Source organism: Acipenser ruthenus, chromosome 45 (genome assembly GCF_902713425.1).
Source record: "Acipenser ruthenus chromosome 45, fAciRut3.2 maternal haplotype, whole genome shotgun sequence".
Classification (NCBI taxonomy): Eukaryota; Metazoa; Chordata; class Actinopteri; order Acipenseriformes; family Acipenseridae; genus Acipenser; species Acipenser ruthenus.
In genome coordinates, this window is record NC_081233.1 from 5,995,349 (window position 1) to 6,013,239 (window position 17,891).

Below are 17,891 nucleotides of genomic sequence, written 5' to 3' on the forward strand. Positions count from 1 at the left end.
TATAGGGTGATGCAAAACTTCTGGCCATAGCTGTAGTTCATTTAATCCTAAAATCTTTTGGACAGGAACATGGACACCAGTAAAGCTTTGACAAGTGTAATTGATTATAAAAAGGAAATAGGAGCTGATACCACAAAATTTGGAACAGATTTGTTGCCAAAAATAGACTTTATTCTTTAAATAATGCAATCATAATTCCATCTGGCAACAGCTTATTCTAAAAACAATGTCTAGAAAACATGATTTCCTTTGAGAAGCCCAAGGTTGTATGTTTTATTTTTGGCTTGGCTTGGCTGGGCTCACACTGCAGACAAATCAAATCAATCTGGTGGTCGTATTTAACAGTGCAGATTCATACAGTGTTGTGTCACTCCAGGGTTAGAGCCTGTTGTCTGACTCCTATAAACAGGGTCTAATCCAACTTCACAGTGACAGGGAGAGGTTATTAACCTTCCACATCTCGTACCTCCCTGGTGGTGGTGTCTGGTACTGCAGTCTGGAGCCACACCATTTATAGCATGACGCATTGGGTATGGCTGAACTGGTCTGAACTCTGAGATTGTGACGAGTGGAGCTAACAAGGTACTCTAATGGGTACTTCACCCACCCTCAGCGCTCACTCCCTCTCTACCATTTCAACAGCTGTGAGAAAGGGGAATTAAGCAAAAGTGACAACATAAAGACAAACAGAAGTGTTGACAATCAGAAGCTAAGTCTGGAAAGCTAAGTACTGTACCTGCGAAAATGATCATTTGATTCTCAGGAAATGACTTGCAACCAGGGGTTCATTGGAAACAAAAAGGTAGCTGATCTTATAATTAAGGAGGTGGGATAGTATTTTGGTTTATAATGTACTGACTTCAAGGTTCAGGGTTTCATGTCTTATTGTTGGAACATAAGAACATAAGAACATAAGAAAGTTTACAAACGAGAGGCCATTCAGCCCATCTTGCTTGTTTGGTTGTCAGTAGCTTATTGATCCCAGGAAGCTGCATTGCCTAGCCTTTTATTGGAATGAGGTTGTTTCAACACCATTTTTAGTTTAGAGATACTAAAACAGACTAAACGCATTCAATGACAAATGTTTTAAGTCTTTGTCAATGTCTTCAATTAAAAAGGCTTCTAGTCGAAACAGTTGTCTTTGAAATCTCTGTGTATTGCCAGCCTGTATCGTGATGACAATATTAATAAATGACAAAAGCCCCGTGAACTTTCTTAACCTTTCCGCTCTGTTCCCCAGACAGCACTTGTGATTGTCATTACAGTGGTGGGGCAGTCTGTGTTTGATTTCGGTTCGATTGTATGGAAAGTGAATTCATGCTTCGGGACAAACAATGCGAACGCACTTTCACAATGAGGTTCAAGGCTGTGTCAAAGCTTGTAAATGAAAAATAAAACAAATGAAATAAACAATACAGGCACACGCCAGGCCAGACCAGGAAAGGACCCCTCCCCAGCTTGCTCTTACTGTGTGATTAGAAGACTTTAAAATGAAATTTCATTTTTTTTTTTTGCTGCAATGTCAGTGTTCATATGAAGTAACATCATTGCACATGTTCAGTATCGGTATGTAAAATCACATTGCATAACTAGGTCAGCACACATGCTAAATGGATGTCCTATTTTTACCTTGCTTGGGCGCCACTGTCTTAGACTCTTAAAGAACGGAAAGGAAAGTCTTCCTAAATAAGACAGAACAGGAAGGTGGAGGGAGGAGAGAGGAGAGCACGCGACCTTCTTACTGGGAGTGCTAAAAAACTAGCTACACAACCCAGACAAAACATCAGTACCTTTGTCAACCAAGACCTAGCCTGAAGCTGAAACTTCATCATACAGGGAGATATTACCAAATACATTGCATTGCATGTTTGATGTTAGGACAGTCCTGAACTCACAGTCAAAGCAACGCAGACATCACAAAATACAGAAAACATGTTATCTGAGCAAGAGGAACCACTGAGATGGCTGCAAGCACAACAAACTAGTAAGAGAACAGAAGAAAAAAAACACTTAGAGAATGTAACACATTTGTTTTTTAAGGCTCTATATCTATCTGGCTAATGGTCATTAATGGCCTTTTTGTGAGTGCAAAGGTGCTAAAGCTGTCATTATTATAAAATTATTTGAAAGGCTAGACCAGGGGTTCTCAAACCCGGTCCAGGGAACCCCCCCCCCCCCCCCCCCTTTTGGTTTTCATTCCAACTGAACCCTCAATCACTTAACTACACTGTTAATTAAACTAATGATTTGCTTAATTAGACCTAATTTGGAATGAAAACCAGCAGACACAGGGGGTCTCCAGGACCGAGTTTAAGAAGCCCTGGTCTAGACCAATAGATCATAGATCAAATTTCCTTTCTTCATTGTTTATTATTTAAGTTTAAAACAAAGCATGTTTCGGTTCTTTTTAAATAATAAATAAAGAATGGAAATGGGGCGGCAGGGTGGCGTAGTGGTTAGAGCTGCTGCCTCACAGCACCAGGGTCCTGGGTTCGAATCCAGCCCAGGGTACTCTCTGTGTGGAGTTTGCATGTTCTCCCCGTGTTCGCGTGGGTTTTCTCCGGGTACTCCGGTTTCCTCCCACAGTCCAAAGACATGCTGTCTATGTTGATTGGTCACTCTAAATTGCCCTCTGTGTGTGTGGTGCCCTGTGATGGACTGGCATCCCATCCAGGGTGTAGTCTCACTTTGCACCCTGTGTATGCTGGGTTAGGCTCCAGCTCACTGTGACCCTGTAAAGGAGTAAGTGGTTAATGATAATGAATGGAAATTTGATCTACAGTCTATTGGTGTGATGTTTCACCTCTATTTTGATCAATGCTGGGATACTTGGGAAACTGACCCCAATAATGGAAATAACTGTGTTATAAAATAGTTGGTGTGTGATCTTAGCTACATGGTCTGGACAAAGATAACTAATAAGATTACTCAGAGCAATAACATAACCACTCCTTCCTGCTGTTTATAAACTGTTACAATTGAGGCGTGTCCCAGATAAGCCTGCTTTCATTTTCTTTGACTATCCTCTCCTTATTAAATCCTGAACACAGCTTTCCAAAAACGGAAATATTAAACCATTTTTTCTCCAGCAAATTGTTTTTGATGGCCCAGTTTAAGAAAAATTAGGTGAATCTAAAATTCGGAGTTCTCAATTTTTTGTGATCCCCCAATTGTTTTTATTCCTCTCAATACAATTTCAGCCAAGTGGAAATACATGCCTGCAGCTGCCTGCTTTATCAGTCTAGTTTTTGAAGTGGCTTCATTGCAGAGCAAAGAGCAAACAACATCCCTGGCCGCGGACCGCCCTGCCAAGTGGCTCTGGGCCAGTAATCCCGCTGGGTCCTGAGGGGTTCATCGGACCACAGGGGCTCGTCCCGTGAACAATGGGGTCTGTGTGAGGGGCTGTGCAGCACTGGGATCAGAACCTGCAGGACGTGCTAGAAGGCCAAGGCAGGCGGCACTAAGATGAGATAAGAAACTCTCCGAACAATAGGAGGAATTTAAAAAGCAGCCTGATCCACCCAGACTGCAAAGAATAGCCCACGAGATAATAAGACCTGGCCCAAGAGACAGATACGAAGTCTGTGTGTGTGTGTGTGTGTGTGTGTGTGTGTGTGTGTGTGTGTGTGTGTGTGTGTGTGTGTGCGTGTGTGTGTGCGCGTGTGTGTGCGTGCGTGTCTGTGTGCATGTCAGTGTGGGTGTGTATTTTACCAGAGAAGTCAGAGCAAAAGACAGCGTTTTAAAGTTTCAATTTGCCACTGACTGTTTCCATCAGTAGCAGATCAAACCAGTTTGGGACTCAGCCCCAGTTAGGATCTCTCCACACTGATGGTGGAAGTTTTCACTCATAACTTTAAAACATCACCAGAATTCCAAGAGAAAACTATTGATGACATTTTGGACAATGATTAATCTGACCTATATTATTAAAATGAAATTTCAAATCAATAAAGAAAGAAGAAACAACAACATTGGTTAATTAAAAATGATTTAAATTTGCAAACTGAATTAAGAACCCATCAATGACTGGAATGTACCTATAATCATATGCTGTTAATGTTTTTTTTACAATCACCCAAACAGCGATCTTACATTTAAGTTTGATGGCTGTCGCAGGTCTGGCTAAAACACATCATGTTTCATTTCCTAATCTGTTCACACCGAAACAACTGACTCTAGGAAAACAGGAAGAGAACATTACAAAAAATCTAAGCCTTTTGTCCTATGCATCACTCATCACTTCTCACAAAAGAAATTCACAAAACGTGACACGTCTATAAACTTCACTTCGGACGGCCAGTTGCATTTTTTTTTTCTGTCTCTCACAGATTCCTATAAAACAGAGAACGCTGCCAGTAAATGAAACACAGTTAGGATTAAAGCTGACCAAAGTTTCGATATTTGTGTTTTGTGTGGTTCCCTGTTACTGGTTAGACTGGTGTTTTCCACGCTTACTGACCAGCCCAGCAGCCACTGCTTCTGAAATGACTCCTGAAGGCTGGGGGGAAGCATATTAGTGTTGCACTGTGAACTGAAGCCCAGATATGAAGCCGTCCTCACTTCACTTTCACAAAATCTGAATTTTTTGGAAAGGTGGTGTTTTACAGGGAGGCTTAGTCGTTTTCAACATTTATTTTAAAAAAAAAGCATGACATTAGGGAATGTATTTAATAGAGTTCTTCATTGGAACACAATGCAACCTGTTAATTATGCAGCACATTTCACCACCTTCAGTTTATGAGTTGTTTCAGCTGATCTGATTGAGTGGGTTCGCACGAGGAAAGTGTCAGGTATGATTGATTTGATTTTCCTTAGCTTGGATAGCGCATTTGATGAGCTACTGGCCAGAAGCAGATATTACATTGAAAATGGTTGCGTTGAGTTGCAAAGTCCCTGCAATTGCACACCTGCTTTCTACCTGCATTCTGTTTATTTTCTGAGACCTACGCACCTGTGTCAATACGTTTCTTGGATGCATTCCTATAAGGCGCAGTAACTTTTGGATATTTCCACTTGCAAGGTGTTTCAATAAAGTATCTACCGGAAGTCATAATAGTAGTACAGTATTCAGATTTTGAAATGCACATAATTTAATGTGTTAATGCAACATTATTCAGCAGGTTTCACTCAACTTTATGAAGCAAAATGTGTTCATTCTATAGGGTGGTGCAAAACTTTTTGGCCATTACGGTAGGCCACTTTGGACTATAGAACGTCCCTGAAGGAATTGGAACAGAAATCACTGAAGAATGGACAAGCATTCCGATTAAAGGTCTTAGCTAGAATATCATCTGCCTGATCAGGGTGACCTGTTCTCTTGTGTATTTCTACCTGTGTGTATTGCCAGCTATAGCCAGGAAACAATGGAAACACTTCCAAAGAGCCAGTTAGAAATCTGTGTATGCAGGCTTTAGACCTCAGTGGAGTTGTAGTCATGGGACAATGTGATCATTAAAGCAGTGAGCTATACCTGATCACATTTCCTACATGTTGAGAGCCTTTGATAACGTTTCCATCATTGTGTGCACCCTTCCCCCCTCTGAAACCACAACCACCCCCTCTGTGACAATCATTGCAAAGGGATATGGGGACTTTTGTGTGTCATTTTGTTTTACTTAGATAAGGTCTTTGAATATGCTGCACACAGCCAAGCCTGGTTTCACTAATCTTAGCTTACCCTGTTATTAAGGAGCAACCCATCCCTAATATTTTATCATAACCCAATTCCCAACAATAAAGGAATGTCACTTACTAGACTATCGAACCATTTAATAAAATTATTTTTTGTAATTACATTTTTGTGTACTCGTTTTGCTGTAGACACAAATAATGCATTTTATATTTTAGGTCCACTAAATAAATAAATAAATAAATAAATAAATAAAATAATCTAATTCAATTTAACGTTTGGTGAAATTATATTTTATATAGAATTAATGAAGCGATATATTTATTTGAACAGAATCATGGCTATTAAAATAAAAACAACTTTTATTTTGAAAAATTGTACGCAATAGGACCCAGGGGAATAATGCGAAAAATAAAAAACCGCAGCAAATGTTTCTCGTACTGTGTTGGCATGGACAAATGTATCTCCTGGGATGTCAAAGAACGAAAAGGAAGCTTCCCAAAGCAATTCTAGCGGATCAAGGAAGGGGTTTCCAGCCACAGAGACGTTTTATTGGCCCGGCACTGTAACAGGAACAAATTGAAAGAAGCTTTTGCCAAAGTTTGTCAGCTATATAAAGACGCGAGCGCTTCACGAGTTACTAATAATAGTTGTGTTGTAGCTGCAGCTTACCTGTGGAGCCACGATGAGTTCCCCCGTGGCTGTCTACCGTGACATTTATACCGAGGACCAGTTTAAGAAGATGTACGGCGCATCGGAGGAGACGAAAAGTTCTGAGAAGCTTCGGGAGAGGGTTTTAAAGAGCTGCGGGTGTAACAAAGATGCGTGCGTGAAAGCGTTGAAAGAAAGGATCCCCATTTTAAACTGGTTGCCGAGGTACAAACTGAAGAAATGGTTACTGGGAGATGCGGTCGCTGGTTTTACTGTGGGTATAGTTCATATCCCTCAGGGTGAGTGAAACCACAGTTCCAATACTTTTAATGACTTAAACGACAATGCTTCTGCTATCCAATTATACAGATAAAACCAAATGTTTTTTTTTTAATTCTGTTTTTATCAAATTCTTTATAAGATAGTTTTTAGTTTAATGGTTTAGTTTAACTTGCCAAGATTCTGCGTGGTTTTGTAACAGTTATCAATTGTAAACAGTGTTGGAACTAAATGTCAATAAACATTTAAATAATATAAATTAATAGTAGGGCTATACAGTTCATTTTTAGTAAGGCATATTTAGATTTTTGGGTAAACAGTTGGTGGTAGTGACACATTTGTATTGTACAGTACAATATACAGTTTTTTAAATGATTATATATATATTTTTTTACTTGGCTTAATATTCTGCTTCAGTGAGTATTTAAGTTTTGTAGCTGGGGAAAATAAAAACAGGAATCAGCTGAGCTGAACGCTGTCATTTTAACCCTTTTCAAAGTCTACCAGGTTTGAAAGGACGCATAACTGCAGAGTACAAACACGAAAACAATGTCTTTTTTATTTTTTATTTTAAAACACACACAAAAAGTTTAAATCATTTCAAGCTGGACCGTGTTTTCTTTCTACACATGTCCAGAACGTCCTCAAATAAATATATATTTTATCATTTAAACCTTTGATGTACATCCAAACAAAAAGTAATTTTTTTCTATTATCTATCTATCTATCTATCTATCTATCTATCTATCTGTCTGTCTGTCTGTTACTGTAAATATATTCTGAAATGTTACAATATAAAAACCATAAAGTTTATTTTATACTTTTTTTTTTAAACTATTGTTTATTTGAAAAGTTTTTTTTTTCGCAATCTTGCAAATACCACGGACAATCTTAGTGAAGTGAAAATAAAAAATAGTTTTCTTTACAAGTTACGTTAGAATGTATTCTTGGAATTGTATGGCAATGTGCTCCATCTATTGGTTATTGACGAGAAGTAACTATACATTTTCCGTACAATGCATTCACCAGGTATGGCGTTTGCCCTTCTGACGTCAGTGGCCCCAATCTACGGACTTTACACCTCCTTCTTCCCCGTGCTTCTTTACGTTCTGTTCGGCACTGGACGGCACGTCTCTACAGGTGAGGAAGAAAAAGTACCAACGAGAGGGGGCCACTGAGACCACCCGAACTCTCCCGAATTTAGGCTTCTTTAAAAAAGAATCAATTGGAATTTGTCTTAAAGGAATCTGAGTTAAATTTAATTACAGTTCACACAAAACACCAAATACATGCCCAGCTGATTTGAATGTACCACTGGGGTTGTCTGTTATTTATCAATACAAAGGGACTTGTTCATGTAAAAAGACAATGCGTTTCCGCACTGGCTGGTGTGAAGGTTGATGTCTTGGCAGTCCGTGTCTGACTGGCTCCGCTGTGTTTTGTGTCTCAGGTACCTTTGCTGTGGTGAGTCTGATGACCGGCTCAGTGGTTGAACGCATGATCCCCAGACCTGTGGATCTGAATTCAACAAGCCCAGAGGCTGCAGAGATAGAGGCACAGAAGATCGGCGTGGCGGCGGCTGTAGCGTTTCTCTCAGGGATTATTATGGTATGTGCTAATACGATATTCTGGGCTCCATAGTTATAGCTATAAACAAAGTTAGCCCTTCTGCTCCTGGTCTTTGTTCCAGCCTGTTCTAAATTTTTTAATTGGCCCAATTAAAACATCCAGACCCTGCCGTTGATGAACTCATTTTACCTGCTAAATCTGATATTGGCATATCATTTCTAAATTCAGCATTATTGAGTTAGGAATGATAATTCTGGTAACATTTAAGAATTCTAAAAGTTCAACGTTTGGAGAACTCTAAACTGTTAACACCCCGAGTTCTATAGTTGGTCCTGATTTAAGCTGTTGGCCACTCTGTAGATGATTGAAGTGGAAGTTTTGGCTGAGGAGCGTGATTGAACAGTGATGTGATGTTTCTCATTGCCTCCTGCAGGTGTGCATGTTCGCTCTGCAGCTCGGATTCCTGTCCACCTACCTCTCTGAGCCCATCGTGAAGGCCTTCACCAGCGCCGCTGCCTTCCACGTCACCATCTCCCAGCTGCAGAACATGCTGGGACTGAGGCTGCCGAGGTACACCGGCCCCTTCACCATCTTCAAGGTGAGCGCTGGAGAGAACGATAATAACAAGGAGTAACATTCCACTTCCAAAACACATACGAGACCACGGAGGTTCAAATTCAACTCTTTGGGTGTTTGCTAATCCCTAACACTCGTTGTAAGTCCCATTGAAACCTATTAGCAGCGATTGCACTTAGAATTTCTCGCACTCAGGATGTCAATGACAAAGCATTCGAAATGTTTCAACCACAACAGATTATAAGTACATTAATATCAGCGCTCTTTGTATGACAGACCTGACACAGCAAAGAGAAATACACTTAAGTTACTTAAAGAAACTTAATAAGTAATGTTTCGACTAGAAGTCTTTCTCAAAGTTCAATGCTTTCTATTATTATTATTATTATTATTATTATTATTATTATTATTATTATTATTATTAGTTGTACTAAAGATTTCTAAGTTTCTTATTTCTGAAATATTAGGTTTTAGTCTCAGAAATTGATCTTTAGTTCCAGCTGCCTGCCACAGACTAAGGTAATCGAGTATAGAGCCAAAGTATCATTATAGAAGTAAGCGCTGTCTATTGGAATCAAGTTTATTTTTTGTATTGGCGACAAAACACAGCTGTATGTACGGTAGCCTGGGTTACATGTGTCTATGGCGGGCGACTGGACCTGCTTGTAACAGCACGCGACCCCGGGGTTTACCTGTCCCTGCGCTCTCCTCTCTCTGCCTGTGTTTAGACGCTGGCATCCGTGTTTGAAGCTCTGCCCTTGACTAATATGGCAGAGCTGGTTATCTCGATGGCCTGTCTGTCTGTCCTGATTCCCGTGAAGGAGATCAACACTCGCTTCAGGCACAAGCTGAGGACGCCTATCCCTGTGGAAATACTGATGGTATGTGTCAGGGTTGGGGTCTGGTGTAGGGAAGCAATGGTAAAGCATGAAACCGGGTTACACAATGGGTAGCCACTAGACCTAATGAATGGAAATAGAGGCGCAATACCATACCACTAGATCCTAGATCAAATTTCCATTCTTTATTATTTATTATTTAAAAATGGCCAGATGGTCTTCAATACCATTTTTCTGATTTTCTCCCCAATTTAAAATGCCCAATTATTTTTATTTCAACCCTGCTGCCACCCCCGCGCTGACTCGGGAGGGACGAAGACGGACACACGCGTCCTCTGAAGCGTGTGCCGTCAGCCGTCCACTTCTTTTCACTCTGCAGGCCCACCATGCTGCCACCTCAGAGCTACAGCGTCAGAGGACCATGCAGCTCTGGGCAACTTACAGACAAACCCGCAGGCGCCCGGCCAGTCTACAGGGGTCACTGGTGCGCAGTGAACCTGGTTTTAGCTAAATATCACAGCTGTAGTTAACATCCTGTCTCTGATTCTGCAGGTTATCGTTGCAACAGGGATTGCCTATGCCTGCTCTTTGGATTCAGTTTATGAAATTCAGATTGTCGGACATATTCCTGCTGGGTAGGTCAAGTTCAAATTCAAATTTAATTTTCTTGCGGTGTGTTTTTTATCTTGTTCCCTATTTTGAAATTATTTTCAATGGTTCTTCAGCACTTCTCCCATCCCATGTGCTTAGATTTTTCAACGAGTCTGTGTTTTATTGGCTTTGTCTGTGAGTTCAGGAGCTTGGATGTATAGATAAAAACTTGAAAGGTCGCTGTGTTTGGTCTCTGACCTTGCTTCGCTCCTGTCTGCAGGTTCCCTAGCCCACGACTCCCTGCTCTGGAGACGCTGCCCAGTGTGGCTGGAGATACGCTGGCCATCACCTTTGTGGGCTATGCCGTGTCCGTGTCACTAGCCATGATCTACGCAGACAAACACGGCTACACCATCCACCCCAACCAGGTCAGTTAACACGCTCTCCATGACTAGGCACAAGGAAGCAGCAGCAACTATTCTGCAGTATTCAGCGGTATTCAGAGCCAGTGCGATGACCTCTTTTGTTTTCAGGAGCTGCTGGCTCACGGGATCTCGAACACAGTGTCTTCTCTGTTCAGCTGCTTCCCCAGCTCTGCCACCCTCGCCACCACCAACATCCTGGAGAGTGCAGGCGGTGCCACACAGGTACAGCCTAGAGACCTCAGAGCCTGCTAATGAGGCTCTCATCAGAGCTACAACCTGTTTACTTATCTCATAGCGGACCGATAGTAATCAGCAGTAATGACTAATTGCAAAATAAAAGGGATGCCGATCAATAATCGATTGATCAGATTCCCTTATCTCTACCCTTACCCTTTATAAAAATGTATTGCAGGAAAACTTGCTGAAGCAAAGCATGGGGAAAGCATAGCAAAAGCAAAGGCGCCATGCAATTAATCTGTTATTCCCCGCACTCTGATTGGCTGAGCTAGAGGGTTACAATCCTTAGTAGGTACCCTTAAAATGTTACCTCATCAGATCAACAATTTTACTGTATTTGTAACAAAATCTAATTTAAAGTACATTCCAGCCTTTTTAATAACACAGAAAATAATACATCAGTCTGCCATTACTGGATCAGACCTGACAAAACTCAACTTCATCCCATTACCCAAACACTCCATAATGCCTGGCAATGCCCTCTGTGTTGGATCATTGCTTACATATATATGTGTCTGTGTGTGACACAGAAATCTGCCTTTAATAATTTGTTACCCACCAGTTTGCCGAGGCCATTAAAAGATAAGTGAGGCCCTCTTCAGCAGCTCTGTTACAGAATAACCCCGTTTTGTGCAGAATTGTGACAATTCCTTTCTCTCCCCAGCTGTCAGGACTGTTCACCAGCCTGGTGGTGCTGGTGGTGCTGCTGCTAGTTGGTCCGCTCTTTTACTTCTTACCAAAGGTGAGCACAAACCCACAACTGAGGGGAGGAATAAGAAAGAAGCGTGTTACTGTGGCTGCACGGATTTTGCTATTTTGCTTTTCTCAAAATGATCTCTTAAAGGGAAGGTCCATTCAAATTTTTGCCTCGCAGTAATTCTTCCTCTCTGTTCCAGGCTGTGCTGGCTTGTATCAATGTGACCAGCCTGCGGCAGATGTTTCTGCAATTCCAGGACCTGCCAGAACTCTGGAGGATCAGCAAGATTGACTTTGTAAGGGTTTTTTTTTCAGTACTGATTTATTCTAAGGGGTAACTGTGTTATAATCCCGTTTCCTACCTTCTCTGATCTTTTGGTGTATTTCAAAGACAACGCTGCCGTTGAAGTTGCTGCAGCTTCCCGGTCCCTTCATGGAGCATAGGCACCGGGATTCAGCAGTTTAAACAAAGCTTTTGTGATACTTCAGGGATGGAAATAAGACTCCCATTGCACAGCAGTTTGATCCGCTCCTGGTTTTGCTATGAGTTTAATAAGACACACCTGAGCTTGTTACCTGTACACTGGGGCTAATCAGGCTAAAACCTAGAATGGGGGAAACTGCTGTGCAATTTATTTCCATCCTTATACTTGGAAAAAAAAGAAAACTCTGGTATTCATGTTAACAAAACTGTTAATAAAATAGCGTATCAAAAATAAGCATGTGTTTGCAACATTCTAACTAAAATATGCAAGTTTGTAACTGAAATTAGAGAGCAGAGCTCCAGTCAAAATAACTTCCACAGGGGCTCACGTGATATTATGCAACGTTGAATGCATTCTGGGTATCGTAGTCCAACAGTATACAGTAAAAAAAATAAGCAGATTAGAATCAGACACACTTGGGAACTACAATTCCCAAGGAGCTGTTCACTTCCAAGTACACAGCAGCAACTTTGAACAGTGTCGACATGCACTTTAGATCATATTTTAAAAGGAGTGTCGGTACGCAAGTCTTTGGAATATAGAAGTGGCAGTGCCCAAGCACTGCCTGTAGTAAACCAGAGGGGACTGTGTGAGTGGAGTGGAGCTGGGTGCTATGTATCAGCTTGTAGACACTGCAATGGTACTGAGCCCCGTGTGTGTTTCAGATGGTGTGGGTAGTGACCTGGCTGTCTGTGGTAATCCTGAATGTGGATCTGGGTCTGGCTGTTGGGGTCGTGTTCTCCATGATGACTGTAATCTGCCGAACCCAGAGGTAAGCTGACATCAGTATCTTTTTTATTGATTTAAAAATTCGCCAGCCAGGATCTGGAGTTGCAATAACTTCTAAAAGTGTCCTGGATACATCAAACAAACAGTCGTCTGCAGTTAGGACCTCGCAGTTATCTCCAGAGAATAACAGAGTGCTGTTCTATTGTCTCAAATAATTGGTTGTTTAAGAACAGCACTTCACAGAAGCATTGTTTTATTGAAAGGTGAAAATAAAAATTGGAACTGTTTTCAGATTACCCCATGCTTTGCCTGCATGGATTCCTGGTTACTGGAATCATGGGAGATACAGCGATTGGAATGCAAATAAGCAATTGCTTAAAATGAATTTTTGGGGGGTCCACGAGTGGCTCACCTGGTAGAAGCGAGGCCACGTGGTGCGCAGGGTGAGTCATACAGCGTAGTTTCGCGTCCTGGCTGTGCGAAGTAGGCCAGTCTTCGCTAGGGACTCCGAAGGGAGCATCGCATTGGCTCAGGCGTTCCCGTGGGTTAGAGAGGTAAAAACTGTCTCTCCTCATCGCTCGGGGGGGGGGGATTTATAATTGGACACACTAAATTAAAAAAATAAAATAAATAATGATTTTTATATTTGTACAATTGAGTACAGTAGTCTCTTAAATTCTTTTTCCAGGGCTGGCTGCTCTGTGCTGGGAAGAGCATCCAATACAGAAATCTACAGATCCATCAAAAAGAATAGCAAGGTGAGGTGATGAGGCGATATGGTGTTTTACTAATACAGCAGGGGAATGGCAATCAACCTGCCACAGTTATCATGCCACAGGTGTATGTCACAGTGTGTCAGGATCATGAGATCAATCAACTAGAGACACAGGGGTTATGAACTAGATTTATGTGCTTCATTTTTACCAGTGAGTTTCTGCATTCCAGTATTCCACATTCAAGTCCTTACTGGTGGGGAAAATTACTGTACCTGCAAGGAAATATATTTAGGGAGCCAACAAAGGGTCTTAGTGGGATAAAATAGGCAGTACATTTCTCTGTCGCTCCAGCATCATTTTAATTTCTTAGTTATATTCCCATTGCTCTTCTACTGAGTTTGCAACCATTCTGAGTGCTTCTGGGTTCTGTTGTTCCAATACTGAGTTATTATCATTTTTCTATAAAACCGCCTTTTAACTGGCTTTGAGCTTGTCTGGAGAATCCAAAATGCCAGGACTGAACAGCCTTCCAGCCTCATTCCTTTTAGAAAAAAAAAATTACAAACTCAATATTGGAGCAACAGTGTCCAGAACCACCCACAATGCTTGCAAACGGCAGTAAGGGAAGTTTAAAACAGAAATTAAAATCTAAAGCTACCGTACTAAGCTGACAGGGTCCTATTTTAATTATACAATCAATTAAATTGATAGGGATTGCTCATATATAGCATCCATCCCACTGACAGTGGTACCTTTCCAGCAATGGATCATGTGGTACATAACCTTTGCATTGCCATTGAAGAGCACTGGGTTGAAGATCTTTGACCCCGAATCCCACATTGCTGTTCACAGTGCTATGAAATCCCTGGTGTGAAGATCCTGGCCTACAACGGGCCCATTTACTATGGCAACCGCAGTTTCTTCCGGGAAGCGATGACCAATCTACTGGGGCTGACCCCAGAGAGAATACGAAGGAGAGAGAAGATCCTGAAGGCACTGGAGAAGAAGGAGATCTTGAGCATCCCCACTGTGGTGAGAGTTGCAGGGCTAAGGGCTTGTAGTGCTGGTGTAAAGGGCAGTGTTGTGTGATGGATTCTGACCCACGGAGCCACGGAGGCAGAGTAGCCCAGCTCTTTTGTATAGTGGTTCAGACGCTCACTTGCGGCATGCTTGATTTCCTAAATGTTAATAGCTTCAGATGAAGTGAAATTTCTCCTTTCAATGTAATTTTTTTTCTCCAGGAAAGCGGAGTTGCAAATGCTTCCTTTTCATCAGAAAATGAGCTCTTTAAATCAGGTAAACCCAACAACGAATGAAATAAAAACAAATTATATTATGCATGTTATTGGTGTCTATTGATTTTATACCAGGCTGTACGTGCCTTTAGGATAACTCGTCCTGTGCAGTCCTGTTTCACCCCCACTGACCCCTGGTGCATGCTTCCCCCTCAGATATCGTGGACGGAGAGGTCCAGGCAGTACTAATCGATTGCAGCAGCGTCATCTTCATCGACGTTGCAGGAGCCAGACTCTTCATACAGGCAAGTGCATTCTCTGGATATTGTTCCTGATCACTCCCTTACAGAAAAGTGAACACTATACTATGATCCCAGTGTAACACCCTGAAGAAACCCCAGCTAGCACAACCACTAGCAGACCACAGCATGGCCAGCAATGGCAACACTGACACTGTTCCAGACCCGAGACTGATCCACACTGCTTCTGATTTTGAATCAGCAGTAGATTGCCCATGTGTGTTGGATATTCCAATATGAAAACCACATTAGTACCATTCCATTCTACAAGTGGAGCCTTTCATTGTACCCTTGGGCTACCACTGACTTCAATTGTGTCATTGTATTATCATTGCTATTTTTAGAAAGGTTAGGTAGGGTTTAGTCCAAACTCTATATTCAGTTCTGATTTCCTCTCCCAATTGGCGTACACACATTTGAAAGGTGTTTTATTTTTTTTAGATGTGCATTGAATGTCAGAAGGCTGGAGTCAGAATATACCTAGCCATGTGCAATGGTAAGTTTTTCTTTTTTAAATTGAAGGTATACTGCACTTTTAAGGAGTGGTTTGTGAAAACTTTTTTAACCCCCAGACTGCTAAACGAAGCTGGGGTTTTAACAAGTTACTGACACTTGGATTGCTTTATCTTTGAATGAGCTGCTCTGTTTAATTTTCCAATAGAGAGTGTTTTGAAGATCCTCACCAATAGCGGACTGATGGACCACATGAATCCTCAGCACCTCTTTGTCACAGTGCATGATGCTGTGGTCTACATCCAACAGCTCAAGGTGACCAATCTAACCAGTCTTACACACCATAATGAACGCTCTCCTAAATCCTTGTACTTCCTATGTTCCCAGTACAGCTGTGGCCAAACGTTTTGCATCACCCTATAGAATTAACTCATTTTGCTTTATAAAGTTGAGTGAAACCTGCTGAATAAATGTTAATTTAACATATTTAATTACACACCGCTTTGTAGTTTTCAATATTCTTAAAGAACTGACAAAATGTGACATTTCAAAATCTAACAGGAAATACTCTACTACTATTATGACTTCCGGTACACATTTGCAATATCATTTTGTAGTTGCTGTGATTACATGATATTAAAAAAAATATCTAAATTATGTTAATGTAGTGTTTTTTTTTTTTTTAAATGTCTCAATGCTAAAATTCCAGGTAATGCAAAACTTTTGGCCACAGCTGTAGATCACAATTAAATTCTGTTCTTGTGCTCCTACTTTATGATGTTAACAATCCTCTGGAGCGATTGCTCAAACACGGTGCTCTTTCATTTTTCTACTAGTCTGTGCTGCTTATTAATAAGTTCAGGAGCTGGCCCCTAAATGAAACATCTGAGTTTGGTAACTTTATGGGTGCAGTGTTCACTTCTGAAAATCAATTGTGCTGATAAAGATCCAGAGTAATATACTTAGAGAGTCTAGCCCTCGTTGTTTAAACACTGCAGCTTCTCTAGTCCTGTCCAGTTCAGTATGACGTTTCTGCTACTGGCATTGATCTGAAGGCTTTACTGTGATCCACAGGAGAACTCGTCTGAGAAGACTGCTACGATTTGGGTGTGAGATCCTGAGCTGGGCCTGTTTTGCGGTTTGAAGTGCTGGAGCCACGACTCTAGGAAAGTGTAGATAGAGAAGTGTATTTATCTGTGAAGTACAGGAGAGAACACAACACAGCAGAGTCCTCCGCACCTGGGGCTAGCAGCCACACGGCCATCTAGCCCAACCAAATGACCTTTGGCAATGCAAAGGTTACGTACTAGGGGCAATGACATGATCCATTGCTGGAATGGTAGCACTGGCGGTGGGATGGATACTAGATCGATGCAGCGGTTTTGTTAACACTGTATTTTGAGTGGCACAAATAAGGTAATTATTTGACGTGCAGTTACACATTTATTGAACTGCAGTTCTATGTTAATACATAAGCATGCAATATGATGTTTGTGTCCATCCATCATTGCAAGTCATCATATTCTAGATGTGTGTTTAGAATGTTTATTAAGACTTAAAAAGGACGTTTTGGAATAATGTTATTTTGTCATTTACATGTCATGCCTGTAACTTCAATAACTGAAGTTGCTTTTCAGTTAATATTTATTTATGCCGCTCTATATAAAAGCATTACCTTTTTTTTTTTTTTTTTTTTTTTTGAAATATAGCACACCCAGAAATCAAAGGGTTTTTGTGATCTCAATTCAAAAGCCTGCACAGTTGGTCAAAAAAAAAAAAACCCTGAATTTTAATTTGATTTATTATTTGCATTTAATGCGATGTTCAATATTCCTTTGTGTTGGTTTTTATATGCCCCCTTCATTATGTGAAGTGGAGCATTATTTTTCAGTACCTTAGTAATAAACATGCTTTTTAAAAATAGTTCTGTGTATTATGCAAGATAAATATTCATTTTCTTGGGCTCGTTTTGCAACACAATGCTTCTTGGTACCCGTTTCTGTGTAGCTCTGATTCACACCAATCTAAACTGCAATCTGTACATTCTAACCACTTTTTAACCCCTGAAGGTACACAAGGAATGGAACGGTTATTCAAAACGGGCTCTTCTTAAAATACATTTGAGAGCGACTCAAGTATCACAAGGAGGAAACTGACAATTTGGATGACCGTCAGGAAATTCTAAACCTTGTTTCGTGCCCCTCATTGCAAAAATAAGAAAGTGTGCATTATTTTTATTTTTTATTGTGAGACACACATGTTCCTTGTACCTTACAGGGTTACGGTGCTTTGACTAGGTGTTCAGGAGCTGCTTTTGAGTTCTAGTTGCCATAGACTAGACCAAGGCCAATGCCATAGAGTGATCTGCCACTTTGCAATCAAGTTTCCTTTACTTTTGCTGGCAATACCTTGCAGTGCACTAGATGGCGCCAACATCAAAAGACACTTTGATCTAGCCTACATTATATATGTCTGTGTCAGA

General features: G+C 41.0%; 1 protein-coding gene across 1 annotated transcript; it reads left to right on the forward strand.

Annotated features, from left to right (window-relative positions):
• The first annotated feature begins 6,113 nt into the window (after positions 1–6,113).
• On the forward strand, positions 6,114–17,781 carry LOC117400960 (solute carrier family 26 member 10). Its single transcript, XM_059013447.1, has 18 exons — positions 6,114–6,579; positions 7,589–7,699; positions 8,010–8,167; positions 8,562–8,726; positions 9,433–9,585; positions 10,096–10,178; positions 10,415–10,562; positions 10,668–10,781; positions 11,461–11,538; positions 11,693–11,788; positions 12,643–12,749; positions 13,395–13,464; positions 14,275–14,454; positions 14,664–14,718; positions 14,874–14,962; positions 15,398–15,452; positions 15,618–15,724; positions 16,484–17,781. The coding sequence occupies exons 1-18, from the start codon at positions 6,315–6,317 to the stop codon at positions 16,520–16,522; spliced, it is 2,073 nt and encodes a 690-aa protein (XP_058869430.1). The 5' UTR covers positions 6,114–6,314; the 3' UTR covers positions 16,523–17,781.
• Positions 17,782–17,891: the final 110 nt, after the last annotated feature.

Excerpts from the sequence above, each read along its gene's own strand:
- LOC117400960 (XM_059013447.1), top strand. The coding sequence starts at position 6,315 with ATGAGTTCCCCCGTGGCTGTCTACCGTGACATTTATACCGAGGACCAG. Across the intron at positions 7,700-8,009 it reads TGGACGGCACGTCTCTACAG|GTACCTTTGCTGTGGTGAGT; the intron begins GTGAGGAAGAAA and ends TTTGTGTCTCAG. Across the intron at positions 8,168-8,561 it reads TTCTCTCAGGGATTATTATG|GTGTGCATGTTCGCTCTGCA; the intron begins GTATGTGCTAAT and ends TGCCTCCTGCAG.